The sequence below is a fragment of the Crassostrea angulata genome, chromosome 7, assembly GCF_025612915.1.
Source record: "Crassostrea angulata isolate pt1a10 chromosome 7, ASM2561291v2, whole genome shotgun sequence".
NCBI classification, from domain to species: domain Eukaryota; kingdom Metazoa; phylum Mollusca; class Bivalvia; order Ostreida; family Ostreidae; genus Magallana; species Magallana angulata.
Window position 1 is genome coordinate 27,205,905 of NC_069117.1, and position 17,680 is coordinate 27,223,584.

At 33.3% G+C, this 17,680-nt stretch overlaps 1 protein-coding gene across 2 annotated transcripts in view; it reads right to left on the bottom strand.

The window, feature by feature from the left end:
• Positions 1-68: 68 nt before the first annotated feature.
• LOC128191958 (ammonium transporter Rh type A-like) overlaps positions 69-17,680 on the bottom strand; it is a 34,599-nt gene continuing 16,987 nt past the window's right edge. The window contains exons 1-10 of one of the 2 annotated variants that reach the window (XM_052864345.1): positions 13,935-14,199; positions 7,160-7,334; positions 6,890-7,040; positions 6,529-6,676; positions 5,954-6,117; positions 4,140-4,277; positions 3,888-4,021; positions 2,578-2,756; positions 1,964-2,123; positions 69-990 (exon numbers count right to left, since the gene is read on the bottom strand). In XM_052864345.1, the coding sequence (XP_052720305.1) occupies positions 978-990; positions 1,964-2,123; positions 2,578-2,756; positions 3,888-4,021; positions 4,140-4,277; positions 5,954-6,117; positions 6,529-6,676; positions 6,890-7,040; positions 7,160-7,334; positions 13,935-14,085 (1,413 nt within the window). In that variant the 5' untranslated portion in view covers positions 14,086-14,199 and the 3' untranslated portion in view covers positions 69-977. Of the gene's footprint in view, positions 991-1,963; positions 2,124-2,577; positions 2,757-3,887; positions 4,022-4,139; positions 4,278-5,953; positions 6,118-6,528; positions 6,677-6,889; positions 7,041-7,159; positions 7,335-13,934; positions 14,200-17,680 lie in introns of those variants that run through there. The other variant, XM_052864344.1, reaches the window with a different exon arrangement.

Here is a 17,680-nt window from a genome sequence, read left to right on the forward strand (position 1 = left end):
CCTGTAACATAGCATATCCATTTTGAAACGTAACAAAACAGAACATTGAAAATACAACATAAAAAGAATTTTTTATATAAAATTTATTTATTGATAATCTAGCAAAAATATACAATGTAAAACACATTATTCATCATATGAAATAAAATAATGAATATTGATATAAATATGCCTTCTACACTTTTTCAGGCATTTTCCTGTAAATCACAAACTTTTTTGAGTAAAACAGGAAAATAGATTGAGGGTATGTATATATATATGCAGCGCATGCATGTTAGTAGTTCTACAAAAAATTAAAAGATACAGCTTTATAATACTGTAAATATGATTAAGATGTCTTTGCTAAAAACAGAGATGCTTTCTAATAATTATAGCATATCTGTGATTAACCAGAATTTACCGTGGCTTCATCAACATTCGTTCATTACTTTTTCGCGGATTTTAAAATTCGTTGTTGAATTTGTTGGTAAATTGTACTTAAACTTACGTGTAATCGCAAAACTAAGTGTTCAATGAAGTGCAGTATGTATAAGCACATTGAATTGATAGGACCATTTGGCACTGCTTGAGGTATCGTTGAAAAAATGAATGCCCAAATATCAATGAAACCCACAGTATGGAATAAGTCTACCGCTTTACTGGTATTAGTTATTACATTTCTTTGCTAGAATGTTTTTAATACTGAAACTTAATCATGAAACACCGTATTTTGATTCTACGGATATTACATGTATATAATATTGCATGCAGAGAAAAGGCATGGTTTTTATTTCCTGTATAAACTCGATAGTTTCAACTGAACACATTTACATTATAGACAGCAATTTTTAAAAGGTAGAACACATTTTGCGATTGAAATAGAATTTTTTCTCTCTCAAAATCTAGCCAAACAATCTAAAGGTGATATATGTAAATGTACTGTATCATGACTTGTCAAAATGGCTGTCGTTCTGTGAGAGGCAAGTTCCCAAAATTCTTCACAGCATACGACTGAAAGGAAAACACACATACATGTATACATAAGGACTTGGATTTCTAGCTACTGTAGTATGTAAAATTTCTCCACGAAAATAAGAACCATAAAGCTATATAATTGTTATTTTCTATAAGACATGTTAAGTTTGCAAGAAAGGATGAAAACAGTATAATAGATGTTATGATATTTCGGAGCTGGGGTAATATACTGTACATGTTCCACAGAAGCATATAAAATATACATTGTTGTATGCCATAAACAGATACACGTAGCAAGAGGAGAAAAGCCGATCTGCACCTTTTTGAAAACACAGAAAAAGTCAAAGAGCTGAATCTGTTTTAACAAAGGACCAACAATCTTTTCGATCAATGAAGGACTGTGATAAAATACGATGCAAAAAATGACATTTTTTTTGGCAAGTTATATTTTTCTGTAGCACCTCTCAAAAATTGGAAAAGAAGTATGGTACTTTGAAATGAATTCACTGTTCGTAATTATCTAATTACAGTACTTTAACCTTCGACATGTTTTCTTGCACAAATTTAACCTTCATTTTTAATTTTAGAACGCATTTAGCTGTCAAAAAATCCTACAGCTTTAAAAACTAAGATATGCTATAAGTAAAATTAAATGTACTCTCATTCACATTAAAATATCAGTGTCGAATACCATTTTAAATGTGGAATTATGTCAGGATATCTTAGAACACAACTTGTAGTATCGGGTAATGTTATACAAAGCGGGCTCCATGCTATTTTTAGTACTGTTTTCCGTAAAATACCAAATATATAAAAATCTGTATATACATGTAATATATTCAAATTTTTAGAAAAATTGTATTTATATGTGTTTTGATTTCGATAATACTAATAAAGGTAGTTCAACAGCATCCTGATTTATACAGTTTTATATTAATGTAAATTATGATAATTATGCCTTGGACAATTTTTTTGACCAATCTCTCATCTCTCTGACTGATTCCCTTACATCTTAGTGTCATCCTTAGACTCTCCGTCACCGGATTTTCCGTTCAGTGGTAGTTCCCCGGAATTCGGAAACCCTTCGTCGGCTACATTCCACTGATCTGTATCATCAAACAGGAGATCCCCGGTCGGATTATCAAGGAACGGAATTTTAAGGATAAAACCTACAAATTACAGAGAATTTTAAAATTGAGTAGCTAAAGAAAAAACACAATCAAATTTATACATATTGTAAAAATGTATAAACGAAAATTTGCAAAAAAGAAAAATTTGCGCAGATATATTGATTTAACTGTCGTCGAATTCGCAAGCGGAGATTGTAAGTTAGATATAATGATATGCATTTGATTCAATTTTCCCCTTAATGTACATTTCCGCAGTTCGTTAATTAATTAGCAAATACATGTATACATGTAGATATAATTACACAATTTGAAAAAGAATAAAATGTGATCATGTTCAAGTCATTACATAAATTGTCATTTTTGACAAAATTAAAGAACATTTAAATCATGGTTTCCACTTTTTCTTTTTTAGATCTCAGCTGTCTTCCTTTGTACATGTAGCAACATTTAAAAAAATAATCAATTACACGTCATAAACACATATAGAGGTTACCCGTAATGACCCCGCCCACAATGGCTATAGCCAGGGTCAGACAGAGAGCCGCCATCTGGTAGCCGCCCTGTTCCATCGCTGACCTCCCCATGACCTCTGTGACGTTAGCTGTCATTGCGTTTGTTGTCATGGTGGTGTTAATCATCGTTGGCTCCATTGCGGTAAAAATGGAGTATAAGCTACAAAAATTGTTTCAATTTACAAACACAATTAAAATTATGCGATTTGAATAATTGGTACATTGTAATATAGTAAAAATGTGCAGTTTACAAAAAAAATTGCAATAATAATAATTCGATAATTATTTGAAATGTTCTTGTTCAAAACAATCTTCCAGTAATCCCTATGAGCTATTTTAGAGTTTTCAATTTATCCCTCTTTTCATGTAGTGTCTGTTACCATGACATCGATTACCCTATCAAATTTATACTGCCTTGTTGCTTCTTATACCTAGTATGCGCATGCACATATCTATGTAATGAATAAATAAAAAATCGGTGAAAATGTCTACCTAGACCCCTATAAAAAAATTCTGGGTTTTTTTTCTGTTTTTTTTTTTTTTTTTTTTTTTTTTACATAGAATCGACATTAAAGTAATGAAAAGAAATCAAAGCACATATGTGACCCTTATTTGGTTATTGGCCTTTTTTCATTTTTGCTCGATGAAAAGGAAACAGTTGCTATGCGTATTTATCTTTTACTATATGTTGATAGACATTGTATTACACTCAAAAGGCGATGAAAACCGTAGAGACCCTTAAATTCTTAGAAATTAGTATAAAAAAAATGGAATTGCTAAATATGTTTTGCAGTTGGTTATTTATCATAGGTTGAAATTATTTGTCTCGTTATGATGTTATGTATCTGATGAGAGAAACATCCTGGGATCATACGTACAATTTCTGAACAAAATACTTTGGAACACATGCAAAGGGACGTTATACATGTAGCTCTTATTTCTAAAACCTTTTAGAACAATGTTAACAAAAGCTTGGACTTTAGGAGTTTTGTCAAACAGCAATGTGACAAAGGCCTGTCTATTTTATTGTTGGCCACTGGCTTTTTGAAATCAACAAGATTTTTCTGGCTTTTGAACTAAGACTACGCAATCTATGCATATTTCACTAAAAACCTGCGTCATGCTCAATTTGTTGTGATGCAAGAAATACATGTAGAAAGGACGTCCTACCGAAAGTCCAAGGTCTAGCTAAAATGGTTCTATACTTAATATATAATTATTTCAAATTCACAGAGGGTTTGGGGATTTTCTTGAAACTTTAGGTTAACATATCCTGCTCCCCTGCTCCTACCTATCTCCCCATGTTTCTTTGCTTGACATAGCTGCAGCAACAGCACCACCTATAGCTGCCAAAATTCCCGGCATTCCATGCAGATTGTTCACGCCACAAGTGTCGTGTATTCTGAGCTTGGTAGCCATCAAAGGCTAAAAAAGTAAGACATAGGAAATTAGATATACAAATGTAAGATGCCTATGCACAGAGAGAGAGAGAGAGAGAGAGAGAGAGAGAGAGAGAGAGAGAGAGAGAGAGAGAGAGACTCACGGTTAAGTACTTGTATCCGAGCACAGATATAATACCGGCAGTGGTCCCCAAAAGCATGGCACCCCAGGGCTGGATCGGCATATGGGCTGAGGTCCCAACCGCGACACCACCGGCCAAAGTAGCGTTTTGAATGTGAACCTAGAAATCAAAATCATTTTTAGTCGGACATTCATAATATGTGATTATTTTTATAATTTTATAATTCAAAGGTAACCGGATACTTATTAGATCAATTGCTTTGTAAAAAGAAAATAAGTTAACAATTCGTTGTGTTAGCACTTTGGCGCGTATGAAGTGTGATAGAGAGACCCGCTATGATCGTTCTATTTGGTTTTTGCGAGACGGTGGGTTAAGCTTAATAAGGCTAGCGTGACGGTTGTTGGTTTTAGCCATGTTAGCGCGCCGACATGTTGGATTTGTCCGCGCTACAATGAGAAGATGCGACGGCGTGTGTTGTAAAGTCGCGCTAAATAATTGCAAAGGCGTGTTGTATAAAGCCCTGTTGTCGGGACAGTGTGATAGTTTTGCCTAACGCTTTGTGATTATTTTTCAATTTATGTTAAATGGACACCAAAGACAAGTTTGTTGCTTGAGTTTATACAAATTAAATTACCTGCAAAGATTTAGATATAATATTTGTATTGTCATCTGCATTACATAATGAATCCAAAGTGCGTTAGAATGATTTTCAAAAATTAAAAATTTTAATGCCTTTTAAACCAAAACATGATATTTTTTAATGTCTTAGTTTCATTTGGGCGGAATAAATCTGGTCAATTCGACGCAACATACTGGTAATATATGCGTGTAATCTTCAAAATCTTTTTAGGCATTCAAGCTCGTTTTTGGCATATACAGATTAACCTAGTTTTTAAGGTAAATTTACGATCCTTTGATTGACAATAAGCTTGGTTTTTTGAAATTCAATGCTCGAAAAAAAGACACCTTCATTTGTGTATGGTATGATAAATAGCACACCAGGCTGCCACGCTGTGTATATAATTACATCTCTCTATCTAACCCCTTTACGGACTAATTTACAATTCTTCAAAACATTCCGGTAGGGGACCTGTATCGGGTGATGCCAGAGTGAACTTTTCACCGCATAATTTTTGGGATGTCCTTAGTACATAATATTCCAAGTCGTCCATCTTAATTTCACAGCAGATGTTATCATGGGGACGAGAGTGTCATCATCATTCATGAGGTACACACTGTTTGTTTTCTTAGGAACATATATAAGAGGATGTGGCAAAAATGGCGAACTTATGTTTTCGTTAATAGTGTTCGTATTTATCTTGAATGCATGCACAGTCTTTACTCGTATATTTAGTAAACGTTACCAAATTAAACCATTGTTTTTAATTCGTAGTTTTTCAAGACTGACCGATCCAAATTTCCAAGAATTAGAAATTTATTTTTTTTAAAAACTGGAACTTCATCATGAATATAAAATTGATGCAATATCAAGTGAATGAAATTAGCGAAACTATACATATTTGTATTTATTTAGACAATCAGCATAAAAATGGATTTTACGGGATTTAAACAAGTTTTAAGGGGAATAAAGACTTGTATTCTTGTTTTGAATTGGTACATGTATGTGGAACTATAAATAATTACTTCAATAATTTTGGGGAAAATGGGTCTTTTAATTTTTTTTCTCGACCTACTGCAATTTTTTTGGGTAAATTCTTGAAAAACAAGTAGTAAAAAGTGGCCTTATTGCTGAAAGGCGTCACTTCCAGAATAAATACAGATAACAGTTACCAGACTTTGGAATTTAAAGAGTTATTGCCCTTATATAAACTCACCATATCAAATTTCCCGCGCTTATCCACGAGGGAGGAGACTATAAAAGTTGTGACGGTACAGGCGAGGAGGGAGAGGTAGGTGTTGACGAAGGCTCGGTGTTGCTGGTCCCCTTCGACGGCACCGCCATTAAAACTAGGCCAGTACAACCAGAGGAATACTGTACCTATGAACGCAAAACATGTGTAAAACAGTTATTGAACACCCTAGCTGCAAACGGGATACATACAATGTATTATTATGTAATTCAGTAGTTTCAAATGTCGTTAGTATCAGAGTCATGCTAATAATGATTGACAATTGATGAATAAGCTTAGGCTAAACTTGTTAACATGTAGCGCAGCCTCTTTATAAAAACTACTGATATAAAAACAGAAATAGTACTTAATATTTATTAATAAGCAGAATGATATCTGATAAACTTCATCACGGAAACTAAGTACTAGAGACTTGAAAGAAAAAAATACAACTCTAAATATTGTGCTTAAATACATGAGGATTTTTCTAAAGTTCCGTTGATTATGACAGTGTCCAATTCTCTTTTGCAATGTTGACAACAAGTACCATGAAGACTCACCTATCATTGAAAACAAGTCAGAATGGTACACAGCACCCTCTTTGCCGCTTGCTCTTTCGATATCTTCACTGTATAATACTCTTGCCACAGCCAAGCCAAAGTAAGCACCAAAAGCGTGGATGAACATTGACTCTCCAACGTCAGCTGTCTATAAGAAACCAAAAAAAGAAGAAGTTTTTTGAAGAACACACTTTCTTTGCTACAAAGTTAAATTTCGGAAAAAAATGAGATGCATATTTACAAATATCTATACAAAGTATACATAGTTTCAACTAACCATTTTTTTAAAAAGTTAACAGTTTTTCAAAGTAGTTTTTGTGGTTAATTGTACTTGTATGTACTAGTATATAGCATTCCTTACATGCAGAATATGCACACCAATGTGCTCGTTAACTTGCGCCAGGACTATTTCTATACAGGCCATTATCAGAAGCTGAAGAGGACCAGTTTTCCCAAGAACAGCTCCAAATGAAATAAGAATTGTTGCTGCAGCGAAGTCTGCGGTAAGCATTCTGTAATAAAGGAAATATTTAGATTTCGTTTGGCTAAAATAAATCCTCAATTAACATTTCGTTTACAAATTTTTAAAACGTAAGATTTGTATCTGGTGTTACACATATAAATGACTTACTCCATGACGCCAACTGTCCAGTTTCCGGAAATGGCGGCTCTTACAATGATGGCCCATTGTGCACAGAAAGACGCTAGGAGAAGATTGATGCTGACTGCAGAATATCCGTATCGTTTCAAAAATGTCATCAAAAACCCAAAACCGATGTAGATCATAACATGCACATCTTGGAAACCTGCAGAAGACAAACCGTATTGGAAACAGAATATCAATGAAAATCTCTTCATAAAAGATCAGAACAGTTGTTACGTTGTGTCAGTTATATCTTTGAAATAAATCCTTGATACCCTTCACTAAAGGAATTTACTTCGTAGGTTTTGTTTGATAAATACAATTTTATAGTTCAAATGCATCGATATTTTAATGGGTTTGTTTTATGAGTTAATTACGTAATTGGATGTCGTCTTTATGTTGTCTCAAGCTAAACATAGAAGTAATGTTTTTATGAGTGATGAAACAAAATAAGACTAACAGAATAACTGTACAGTTCATTTACATGTCTCATAAGGTTCAGGATTAATTTACATGTACTCCAGTATCAGATAAGAAGCAACGGAGTTGGGGGGGGGGGGTCTAGGCTGTATTTTCAAAAGACCTTTTTATATCTCTATATTTTGAGAAAATCCGAAACCATGACACCTCAATCATTATGGAAATATGACATTAAAAGATGGTATATAAATTTCATAGCTGAAAAGTAAAGACAACCAAAGCAGCAAGCCACGGGGCAGGAATGAGAAGTAAGGATTCTAGTGATTGACATTGAATTAAATATACATGACGGCTGAACACAGTTTCCTCGTTTTTTTAATGGCTGAAACCACGAGCCCAAGCAGCATGGGTGATATATGTTGTTGTTGAAAACCACGTTGTCATCCATTTTAGTTAACATTATATTCAGGTGAAAATTGTATCGTTGTGAAATCTAATTGAATAGTGTTTAAAGTTAATCAAAGTACTGAAGAACTGAGCGTCGAGTTGAGCGAGCTCTGGCGTAGGAATACATACGACTACAAAAAGTATTTAAATTGTTCGTACCATTTAAAATCTGACTATTTTCAAGGTATTTATAAATAAGTCTCCTTGAAAAACAATGCTTTAGCCTACATTACATCGAATCTATCATTTATTTTCAAGAACTAAGTCATTTCAGCAGCAATGATTTGTGCGGAAGTCCAAACACTGTTTCACTTTCAGTTTGTCTGAGTAACTGCATAGGAGAGTTGATTAAAATGAACTCCTAAAAAGGAGAAAATTAATCACCAACAAATGGATCCATTTTGCAAAGTGATATCTTTTATGCAAAGAAATGGTTTTGACAAGAAAAGACAGAAATGCATAACAACCTGCAATATGATATAAAGAAAGGATGAAACCAAATTTTTTGTTGTTAAGATGGAGTTCTTATTTCAGATGATATAGCAGAATCTGATATTTCAATTGGTTTTTAAGAGTTTGGTCATTGACTAGCATTCCTTATTTCAAGTACACCAAATGCAACCTTAGAAATTCTAGCTATTGAATTAGAATTTTATTTTTGGTAGTATAAAATTGTACATTAGGGCTGTATTTAGGAGCTGGAGAGAATTGTATGTTACTCAAAGCTTGAGTTCACTTAATCCACGACCCTTTTTATCTTTATCATTAATTGACATGTATTCGCTTACATATTTTAAATATTAGCGTCACCCTTAGAGGGGCTTAGACACCATTTGAGCTCAAATTTTCCATTTTTTTTTTCATTTTTAATGCCTAGAATACAGGCACGTAGCATCGGGGGGGGGGGGGGGGGGCAGGGGGGGCCTTTTTTTCTTTTTTTGTCAAGATTTTTTGGATGAGTCTGCCCCCCCCCCCCCCCCCTTTCAAAAACGATGCTACGTGCCCTGAATAATCAATATGGATGTTTTTAAATTTGAAAGTAAAATATCGAGGTACAAGCAGGTTGCAGATGTTAGAATTTTTTGTTTTGTTTACAAAGCTGGAGCCCTGCTAGCGCTATTGTTTACATATGTATTATACTGGTATGGGTATCAATCTGATGTTGCTTTTTGCTTTTGATAAAATTGTTTATGAACACATCGAATCAGTTATTCTTAAGTTATCCAAACTTATTCTGTTAAAAGGAATTGCTAATTTTTTTTCATTAGATTATTTTTTATTTTTAAACAGTCAAATATATGTAAGACTCGAGCTTTGTGCACATAATAATGCATTCTTTCCTCTGTATCCCGCTTGTAGCATATCGTCTAGCATTCAAATTTTGGTGAATCATTCAAAATGCACAAGTTATCTTATACATAAAAATAAAAAATAAAATTTTTGTATGAAATCGTGTCTAGGTCCCTTTAAGAAATGCGTGCATATATTAAAGAGTAAAAATATCTAGCCTATGGTGCCCTGACTTTAAAATCACACCATTTTTGCAAAGCTCAAAATAAACTAGGAGACAGAACAGGTGAGAAGGAAACCTGTCTGTACTGTTTATAAATAATGTATAGTTTATTTACAAACACACATGACAGTGCAAAATTTTTACGTAAACGTACATTGTATCTCGCGCACGCGTGTAGTATGTTACTGCGCAGATTTTTAACGTTCTATCAGCATTGCATAGACCATATAAATCAACCAAAATGTTAAAAAGATAAAACTATGGACATATAGTGGTACTGAACCCTGTATTGAAATATTTTATAGATGAACTATTAAGGGTTACATAAATCATGATCCCTATTAAAGCGAGAACCCAAAGGAATGCCAACATACAAGCAAAACATCTTTGAAACCAGATCTGATATCCTTTTGTTATCGTAATCTTTCATCTTGCATACTAAATGACACAACGAATATCGTTTCCAGTTTAAATTAAATTCTTCAGTGGAGTTAATTAATTCTTATAACACACTTTTTCCTTAATGGGAAAAGCTGCGTCTGAATTATGTTGATATTTGTTCAAGGTCACACGATATTATGAAACGTATGGATGGTACCAATTTTTTAAACATATTTCATAGCAAAAGTGAAGGATAGTTTCTGTTCTTCTGTAGTTTTTTATTATATGAATAATAATGACATTAAGGAACATTTTCTAATATGGTCTTCAATTTAGCACAGGTTACCAAAATCGCAATTTAATAAAAGATACTAAGTCTTCGTACTCAGTGTTTTTAAAATCCCATATGACTTTTGCCTGCGTGATCATAGATATATTAGAGGACAGTGTTTAAATCCCATATGACTTTTGCCTGCGTGATTATAGATATATTAGAGGACAGTGTTTAAATCCCATATGACTTTTGCCTGCGTGATAATAGATATATTAGAGGACAGTGTTTAAATCCCATATGACTTTTGCCTGCGTGATAATAGATATATTAGAGGACAGTGTTTAAATCCCATATGACTTTTGCCAGCGGGATTATAGATATATTAGAGGATTCACACATAAAAACGTCTACGAGTAGTAGACAATAATTACATTCTTTAAATTTATATTTCAAAATATTGGTACTCAATCATATCAAGTCATTTCATTTCAATTGAAAGTAAAACTTTCTCTTTCGTTATTTTAAACAATTAAAACAAACTTAAATAGCTTTAAAGAAAATGAAGTAGATATGTACAAAAATTACAAATGGTATGATCATGAGGTTTGACTTTTATAATCCTGAATTTTTTAAACATGTTTTATCATGGCACATTATAAAAGGTCCGATGTATTCACGACTTAAGCTCATGTTCAGAAACGCATACATTATGGCTGTTTACAGAAAAAAATCTTGAATTCTAAGATTTGTTCGAAGACTTGGAGTAAATAGGCTGTGAAATCTTTTACATGAGCCAAAGAAAACAGTGACCTTGTGATTCCTTTCTGTTCTACTGTTTCGTAACAGTAGCGATGGCAAACATCCTTTGTTTATACAAATAACAGTAAATCTGTATATATAGAGCGATTTAGATATAGATATAGAGCGAATAACAGTCATACGGCTGAACGATTGTTTTAAAATTCTATAACATATGTTATTCAATTTTTCTTAAAGTTTACAAACAACAACATTTATAAAAGTAAACAAATACGAAACAGAAGAAGTCCCAGAGGTCCTTCCGTAGAAGATCAATCTGAATTAGTCATATTATCGATAAATTACCGACAAGGATGCATAAAAATGAAATAAATAACAGTTACACATGTTTATTTTCAATCCAATGAAACAATCCTGAAATGTTCACTACCTGAATTTATTTACCAGACTAAGTATGTTCTTTTCTTTGCGTTTAATGATTATTAAATTGTTTATCCGAAAAGCTTACATGTACATTGTACATGCAAATAACTATTGTTTTTCTGATGTCACATTTAGAATTGATTATTTTAATCAATGGTTTTACAATGTATATGTTCATGGAAGCGCTTAGATTAACAGTCTATTTGCGTCTCGGTTTTATACAATTTTGTTTAGAAAAATAAACACAAATCTTAAGTTAAGAGATTAATTTATCAATTTTCTGTAGAATGCTGTAGAACACAGTGATTCTATGATACGTGAATACATTGGTATCACTATATGCATGCACCATTGTAGTTAGAAAGTAAGATATACGACTAGTCTCTGTGAAATTGCAATTGCATAATTTAACATATAACAACAATTTCTTAAAATGTGCATTCTAGAATGAAATGCAATTTAAAATGGTTTTGCATGATTGGAATGAATTTTTCATGACGTAATCGTAATTTGAGGAAAGACAGCCATGAGGAATGAAGTTTAGTTTTTTTTTAAAATACGTTTGGAGAAAGAAATTGCACTTCTATAGTCTGATTTCGGAATGATTATGCGTGCATATATCCAGTAGATACAATCTTTTTTCTTTATCTCATAAACGTTGCGAGAATTAAATGCACTTCTTCGTCGTGTTGGCGAGAAGACTTAAAATATATATATATACATTCAGAAGTCTTTTATTTGTGTTTTGCATAATGATTAAATATATAAATTTGAAAATAAATCGAAAACATCAAGATAATTATTCAAGTAAATTCTGATGTATCATTCTAATATGAAAACTACACGAAATTGTAGGGCTTGTTTTGTACATGCACAAGTTGAATGAATCAATGCTACAGGCATGACATATTGCATCGAATGAGCTTAGCTCGGCAACAGATTAAGCCATATGTGCAAAAATTGGGGAAAAATCAATGGTTGTAGTCTACATCTGTTACCTGCAACACCTTTTACAATTAAAAAAATAGAAATAGCCTGAAAAAAAATCAACGGCTTTTCACCAAAAAAAAGAAAAAAATGTTTCCTTGAAATATATTGTTTAATATTGTTTGGTGCCCTGTGATCATTATAAATCATGGTATCAGCGTACTATAAATAAGCACCTGTTTGATTGTAAGAACTTTCCTTTCTCACATTTTCCCATTCATTACCTATACTAAAACCTCTCTACCCTTTTTGCGAAGGTAGAAAAGATTTATTTTTAAGCAGTGTTCAAACTGGTTAAAGATTTTGCTGCTGTTGTGTTACTTTGCAAAGAGCGATATCTAAAGTTGTTTTTTTTTTTATTCTGAACCTTCAAGACCCATCGATAAAAAAGCAATTTAACACTGCATTTTTCTGCTTTGCGGTAAAGAATTTACCAGATGATAGACTAGGCAAAAAAATAAAATCAATGAAAGCTCCAAACACCAACATAATTTATTTGAAAAGATATCAGAACAGGTCGTGATAACCTTAAAAAATAGATCTGGAAAATTTCTGAAAGTTATGTCGATATCGGACGATACAACAATTTGATGGGTAAATGGTATATATTTTTACAAGTACATTGTAAATTAGATATATAATTGGGAGCCTCTAACCTCGTTACAACATGGGAATAGAATGAAACACAGCGAGGTACTTTTGTCAGATTTTGGATATCTCCACGGGTTGTTTTTGTACTTATTCTAGCTGTATACAATCGGAGCTTTGGCTTCAGCCTCAACTGACGGAATTCCTATCCGGTAACAATGTTTACAGTCCCCAGGAGGGGTCAAAGTACTGTGAAGCAATTGTAGCGAAAATTTGGACTGTCAACACGGGAAATGAGGTCAAGATGGCAAAATTAGAGACATGAACGAAATCTGCTGGCCTTTATGATGTATCATTGTTATACTTCACTGACAAGCTATCTTCCCTTGTCACAGAGTAAATGTACATGTATATAAAATCTTACTCATTGAATTGAAATACAGTACATGTAATAAAAGCAAACGAAAGACACCGCTCTGAATAGTCTTGGTGTAGAATGCAATATGATGCACATCGGGTCGTATTACACACAATTACATGTATTTCTGTGCATAGTGGGAATTAATGTGGATTTAATTGCAGCAATTTAATGCCCAATGTTTGTGTGAATGCAACCAAAAAATGAAGAGAATATAAGGGTTTCGCTCGGGGTTTGTGAAAGTGAAACAGTACTTCTTTGGTAAACTCAAGCTATAGTTGATTGGTAAAGAAGATTATTGTAGATTTACAAAGAATAGATGCCAAACAACTGCATTTCAAATTAAATGAATATTCTGTATGATATGGCTGTATTTCATAATCTGAGTTTAGCCATGCAAAACGCATTAACTTTGTTGTGACAGTTCATATCATGCGAATGAGCGCACGTCCCTTCTCTCAGGCCCATTACGGTATTCATGAACATAATTTTCAAACCAGCTAAAAAAACTTAAATAAAATTTACAAAATTGAAATCTCTAATATAATCTTACTTGGATAAAGGCCACCCACAATAGAGGGTTTGACAGTATCCACCGGTTTGGCCGTTTCATGGTATTCGACCTTAATTCCAAAAATTATCAGAAACACTATTTGCACGATCGCCAGGGGAATAATAAGCCGCATGCTTTTTATGGTTGCCATTGTGATTTTTTTTCTAAGTTCTGCACAGGTAGCGTGAAGTAGAGAGAGAGTGCAATATCCTGATAATTTACCAGAGTTCTAGTAGACGTTTGTGATCACAACAGATGGTAATCATTGGGGACCTTGTTAAATGTTCCCTAGCCAATCAGATTCTGTCTTTCTCATTCACACCCATTTTGTTTACTAAATCAGTTCTCGAGACGCAACAATCAGTTTTAGTCATAAACGACTTAAAATTTATTTTCTTTAACTCATTTTTCTACTTAAAATTATGAAGAATTTAATTTGTAATGAAATATATTTTACAATTTAAAAAAAGGGATTAAAAAACACATATAGAGTTTTAAAGTATAAAAAGACACCATGCAAATGATTCTCAGGTAAGTATGTTTTGTTCATGATAATTCCAATCAAAAATACAAAAATATCAATGAATATTTTCATTCAGCAAGAATGATGGATGAAAAGATGAACTGGAATCTGGATAGATGCCACGTACACACAAATATGAAATAAAAACACAAACAATTATCGATTGCGCATTTTACGTATGTCTGTTTTTCGTATCATTGTAACAGTTTGTGTCACACAAATTATGAGATATAAGATTTACCTGTAAATGTTTTGTACAGATAATGTATTTCAAGAACCCACCCCCCCCCCCCCCAAATTGGATTTATCAATGTACTTTTTTATCCATAAAGCAGAAAATCAAATAATTTGGGGGGGGGGGGGTAAAAAAATCAGATTTCATTTCCTCTCTCAAACAACGTTAGAAGCGCGAACGAGTTACTGATATGGGCAAGGTATTGTAAACGATAAATATTTAAGAGAATTTATGCGACAATATAAGATCCTAATTTTGGACATTTGAGATCTAATGGAAAGAAAGAAAAAAAATCGAGTGAGGCGCCGGATTAGATAGTTGTCTGTTTGATTACTAAGAAAAGGGGTTCTACGATTTCTATATTAATTTAAAAAATAAACTTTCTAAAACACACTCTTCTATTCATTGAATATAATAGAGGCCTGATAGTTCAGTTCAGTTAAAAGGTTTCAATTTGCAGACGGAACAGGTTTTGAATATTTTTTTGTGTTTAGTCTTGGCAATTCGAAACTTGAGGACACCGACGCGTATGTGTGACTGACCATATAAAGTATTAATATCGTGACCGAATTTTGCGATGTTTAAATACAAGTGTCAGTTAATTGGACCACATGTACAGTTGACGTTTGAGGAGAAGTATGCCAGTCTTTAAAAAAAAACTTTGAATATCTCACGATAATAAAGAATACATATTGACAAAACCACTCATTCTCACTTTCGGAGATATAATTATGGTGAGATGGTCCAGATATTAAAAAAGAATTTATTTGAAAATGTCATTGCTTATTTCGAATTTGATTGTCTGCCTCGCAAATACATTGAATAAAATTAAAAATGGACTGATTGATGTCATTTGTTGTGTTTTTCGTAAATCACATTTTTTACTCGTACACAGTTGTCGTATAAAAAAAGTATACCATTCCTTTTATATGGGGCCATTCTACGATCAGTGTTCAGATTTTGCCTGTAGTCCGTTTACTGGGAAAATCTTCGTGTGAAGTCCTCGAAATTAGATATATCCCGAGTACAAAACAAAAAACAAACGGAATACGTATCAACGGTGTCATTTTAGTCGGTTAGGATGTATTGAAAGAATTGTTGAGTAAAGGTTTTATATACATGTGTATACCTATAGATTTTTATATATTGGTCACTTATTGAAAGCAATGCAAACAAATAATGCGTTTGACGGAGTGTTTGTAGCACTCATTGAAAACCAGGACACAGTGCTCGACCTCCATGAAAGGACTTACCGAAACTGTGAATACTGTGGTTTCATTAATATTCGTTGAATACCAATTTTCGTGGATTTCGTTGTTTAGTTGATCCACGAAATTAAATGTTCATTGAAGTGCAATTTTTATTAACATTTTGTATTGATAGGGTCATTGGCCACGAATTTAGGTATCCTTGAAACTGTGATTTTCACTTTATCCACGAAAATTGATGCCCTTGAATAGTAATGAAACCACAGTACAAGAACTGAGGCAAAATAGGGTGAGGAATGCAATTTTGTGTTGTCTTTGTTTGCAGAGATTCTACTGATGACAGTAATTGAATTTCAGCTAAGTTTTATGGCATTGTATCTTTGCATAAATATATTGCATTGAAAAATTGTGTTAAGAGCAAACTTTTCGTAACAGTTGTCATTAAATGAAAGAATGGAATGATGTATTCACCAGTGACCTACATATCCGGTTTCAGATTTAATTCCTATACAAAATACTTTTATTTGTCAACAGTAAGTACTCCCAGGTCAGAGAAATCCAACCGTGAAGGAATGTACTGAATAAGAATGTGGCATGGGTATTGTCTTGACACCCAGACTAGAATTAAATCGCATCAAAATTGTCTAAAATCCACAATGTACATCCACATGTATGACAATGGACCAGGGATTTGTTTTTAAGTTTACTTAAAATACTTTGCCGAATCAAGTATAATTTTTTACGCGACAAATGACAGCTTAATAGCATTTTTTTAATAATTGTAAAGCAAAATGTGCACGTCAAAATCCAATATAACTGAAAAGTTATAGTTGAAGATCAAACTAGTTCCAATTACGAAAGGGAGCCCAACTTCCCAAGCCAGATATTAGGAAACATATATTCCAGTAAATGAGATATATGAAACATGAGAGAGAGAGAGAGAGAGAGAGAGAGAGAGAGAGAGAGAGAGAGAGAGAGAGAGAGAGTTCCCAATTTGTTTTTTTTTTGTCGGGAATGCTTACTTAAGGTAATACTACATGTATAAGAATTATTGAAATCAGTATATTAGTCGATAATATCGTTGATTCAGTTTCAATATATACAACCCACCGAACAAAGTGAGCATTAACAGTCGCGTACAGGTTAAGGGAGCTTGTTGGTCAACCAATCACCCATCAGGTCTACCTTATAATTTAAGATTTTTTTTTCTTCAGCCATAAACTATTACAAAGTAAAGAAAAAATCCGAAACATTGCAGCTCTAACATTTCATTCCTTAACGCTCTCCTTACCCAAGAGATTACTTTAGTCCAAAATGGCCACAATCATCCAGCCCTTTTGCAAAGTTTTGGCTTTTAATTTAAACGACCGACAATTTTTCAGGTAATTTTAAATACACAAAATGTTATCAATGTTGGGACTATATGAAATGATGACATGTGCATGATTTGATCCTCTAAAACGTACCAATGACAGGCACGTAGCATCGTTTTTGAAAGTGGGGGGGGGGGGGGGGCAGACCCATCCAAAAAATCTTGACAAGCAAAAAAAAAAAAAAAAAAAAAATTCAAAGTTTCCAAAAATCTTCAAAATCCAAATCCGGGGGGGGGGGGGGGGGGGGGGGGGGGTAGACTCAACTATACTTCCAAAAAAAATTCTTCCCTACCAAAATTTTTTTACTCCAAATCATGAAATTCCTAATCCGTGGGGGGGGGGGGGGGGGAGGTAACTTCAATTTGACTACTCATTTCCTTATTTTCATATCAATTTTTTACTAACTT